Source organism: Aegilops tauschii, chromosome 1, assembly GCF_002575655.3.
Source record: "Aegilops tauschii subsp. strangulata cultivar AL8/78 chromosome 1, Aet v6.0, whole genome shotgun sequence".
NCBI classification, from domain to species: domain Eukaryota; kingdom Viridiplantae; phylum Streptophyta; class Magnoliopsida; order Poales; family Poaceae; genus Aegilops; species Aegilops tauschii.
Genome location: NC_053035.3, coordinates 345,235,423 through 345,239,094, shown reverse-complemented (window position 1 = coordinate 345,239,094; position 3,672 = coordinate 345,235,423). Strand labels below are relative to the sequence as shown.

Here is a 3,672-nt window from a genome sequence, read left to right as displayed (position 1 = left end):
TGGCAAGCTACCGCTTCCACATTCAGAAGCTGTCCGGATTCTTCGTGGGCTGCGAGTTCCTCCACGTCCCACGCATGGAAAACGAGGCCGTCGACTCTCTCACCTAGATCACCTCGTCTCGACTGTCCATCCCATCCGGCGTCTCCCTCGAGCACCTGCATAAGCCTTCTGTCAAGCCATCACCGGACTCCGAGTCCATCTACGTCCTGGACAACCCGGCCACGCCTCAACCCGGCCTGGGGACTGTCAAACCCGCCCCCGGGACTGCGGAACCCGGCCCGGGGACTGCGGAACCCAGCCCGGGGACTGTCAAACCCGGCTCGGGGGCTGCAGCCATCGACCCGGCCGCCTCGTCCCCGACCCGGCCGCCATCGCCTTTGACATGGCCGCCGCTGTCCCTAACCCGGGGGCTGCCGACCCGGAACCCGCCATGGTGGCCGTCTTCGCCGCAGTAACGACTCCCTCGTGGGCCCTGCCCATATCAGAGTTTCTGGAGAACGGGGTTCTCCCCATGGACGAGACTGAGACCTGGTAAGTGCAGCGCCGGGCGTCTGCCTACAACATCATCAACAACAAGCTAGTCAAGCGCAGCTCCACCGGCGTATTCCAGCATTGCGTCGAGCAGGACCAGGGCATTGAGATCCTCCTCGACATACACCAGGGCGAGTGCGGGCACCATGCCGCCTCGTGGTCCCTGGTGGCCAAGGCTTTCCGCCATGGTTTCTACTCGCCCAAGGCCCTCCAAGACGCCGAGTCACTCGTCCTCAAGTGCGAGGGATGCCAGCGCTTCAGCAAGCGCAGCCACCAGCCGGCCTCGGCACTCTGGACCATCCCGATCGCCTAGCCTTTCGCGGTCTGGGGACTTGACATGGTGGGACCTGATACATCTCCGTTGTATCTACTTTTCCAAACACTTTTGACCTTGTTTTGGACTCTAACTTTCATGATTTGAATGGAACGGGCCCGGACAGACGCTGTTTTCAGCAGAATTGCCATGGTGTTATTTATGTGCAGAAACAAAAGTTCTCGGAATGACCTGAAACTCCACAGAACTTATTTTTGGAAAATATTAAAAATACGGGAAGAAGAATCCACGACAGGGGAGCCTCCACCTGTCCACGAGGGTGGGGGGCGCGCCTGCCCCCCTGGGCATGCCCCCCTGCCTCGTGGGCTCCCTGTTGCTCCACCGACCTCAACTCCAACTCCATATATTTGTGTTCGGGGAGAAAAAAATAAGAGAGAAGGATTCATCGCGTTTTACGATACGAAGCCACCGCCAAGCCCTAAAACCTCTCGGGAGGGCTAATCTGGAGTCCGTTCGGGGCTCCAGAGAGGGGAATCCGTCGTCGTCGTCATCATCAACCATCGTCCATCACCAATTTCATGATGCTCACCGCCGTGCGTGAGTAATTCCATCGTAGGCTTGCTGGACGGTGATGGGTTGGATAAGATTTATCATGTAATCGGGTTAGTTTTGTTAGGGTTTGATCCCTAGTATCCACTATGTTCTGAGATTGATGTTGCTATGACTTTGCTATGCTTAATGCTTGTCACTAGGGCCCGAGTGCCATGATTTTAGATCTAAACCTATTATGTTTTCATGAATATATGTGAGTTCTTGATCCTATCTTGCAAGTATATAGTCACCTACTATGTGTTATGATCCGGCAACCCCGAAGTGACAATAATCGGGACCATTGCCGGTGATGACCATAGTTTGAGGAGTTCATGTATTCACTATGTGTTAATGCTTTGGTCCGGTACTCTATTAAAAGAAGGCCTTAATATCCCTTAGTTTTCGCTAGGACCCCGCTGCCACGGGAGGGTAGGACAAAAGATGTCATGCAAGTTCTTTTCCATAAGCACGTATGACTATATTCGGAATACATGCCTACATTACGTTGATGAATTGGAGCTAGTTTTGTGTCACCCTATGTTATGATCGTTACATGATGAACCACATCCGGCATAATTCTCCATCACCGATCCAATGCCTACGAGCTTTTCACATATTGTTTTCCGCTTATTTACTTTTCCGTTGCTACTGTTACAATCACTACAAAACCTAAAAATATTACTTTTGCTACCGTTATTGTTACTTCCATATTACTTTGCTACTAAATACTTTGTTGCAGATACTAAGTTATCCAGGTGTGGTTGAATTGACAACTCAACTGCTAATACTTGAGAATATTCTTTGCCTCCCCTTGTGTCGAATCAATAAATTTGGGTTGAATACTCTACCCTCGAAAACTGTTGTGATCCCCTACACTTGTGGGTTATCAAGACTATTTTCTGGCGCCGTTGCCGGGGAGCATAGCTCTATTCTTTGAGTCACTTGGGATTTATATCTGCTGGTCGCTATGAAGAACTTGAAAGACGCGAAAACAAAAATTTATCCCTCAACTACGAGGGGAGGTAAGGAACTGCCATCTAGCTCTGCACTTGATTCACCTTCTGTTTTGAGTAAGCTTGCGACACCTAAACCTGCTTCTGCTATTCATTCTGATATGTCGCATGTTATTGATGATGCCACTTCTGCTATGCATATTACTTATGATGAAACTACTTCTATGCTTGATACTACTGTGCCACTTGGTGAATTTCTTGATAAACAACTTGCTAGGGCTAGAGAGAATGAAATTATTGAAACTGATAATATTGATGATAGTGATGATGAAGACTCTCCCCCTAATAAATATGAATTGCATGTTGTGCCTGAGGGTTATGTTCTGGATGAAGAAGCTACCAGAGCTATTCTTGTTTGCAATAATAGAAGTGATCTTAAGAAGTTATTAGCTAAATGGAAGCAGCAATCTCTTAATGCTAGAATGGAATATGATCCTGCTTTTGCTACTTCACCTATCTGTGTTACTGATAAGGATTATGAATTCTCTGTTGATCCTAATATAATTGCTTTGGTTGAATCTCATCCTTTCTATGGTTATGAATCTGAAACTGTTGTGGCACATCTTACAAAATTAAATGATATAGCCACCCTGTTCACTAACGATGAGAGAACTCGCTACTTTTATATCCTTAAAATATTTCTGTTCTCATTAAAGGGTGATGCTAAAATATGGTTCAATTCTCTTGATCCCCGTTGTGTGCGTAGTCCCCAGGATATGATTTATTACTTCTCTGCTAAATATTTCCCTGCTCATAAGAAATGAGCTGCTTTAAGGGATATATATAATTTTGTGCAAATTGAAGAAGAGAGTCTCCCACAAGCTTGGGGGAGGCTTCTCCAATTACTTAATGCTTTGCCTGATCATCCTCTCAAGAAAAATGAAATACTTGATATCTTTTATAATGGACTAACCGATGCTTCCAGAGACTACCTGGATAGTTGTGCTGGTTCTGTTTTCAGGGAAAGAACACCGGATGAAGCTGAGATTCTATTGAATAATATGTTGACAAATGAAAATAATTGGACACTTCCTGAGCCAGCTCCTGAGCCTATTCCTAAACCAACTCCGAAGAAAAGAGGTGTTCTATTTCTCAGTCCTGAAGATATGCAAGAGGCAAAGAAATCTATGAAAGAAAAAGGTATTAAAGCTGAAGATGTTAAGAATTTACCTCCTATTGAAGAAATACATGGCCTTAATTTACCGCCTGTTGAAGAAAACATATGATCTTAATCCATCACCTATTGAAGAAACTCATGGTCTT

The 3,672-nt window shown here is 46.3% G+C and overlaps 1 protein-coding gene across 1 annotated transcript; it reads left to right on the top strand.

Annotated features, from left to right (window-relative positions):
* Window positions 1-382: 382 nt before the first annotated feature.
* LOC109780103 (uncharacterized) lies at window positions 383-844 on the top strand. The gene is made up of 2 exons (XM_020338689.1): window positions 383-531; window positions 592-844. Exons 1-2 carry the CDS (start codon window positions 383-385, stop codon window positions 842-844), a joined length of 402 nt encoding a protein of 133 aa, XP_020194278.1.
* The last annotated feature ends 2,828 nt before the right edge of the window (window positions 845-3,672 follow it).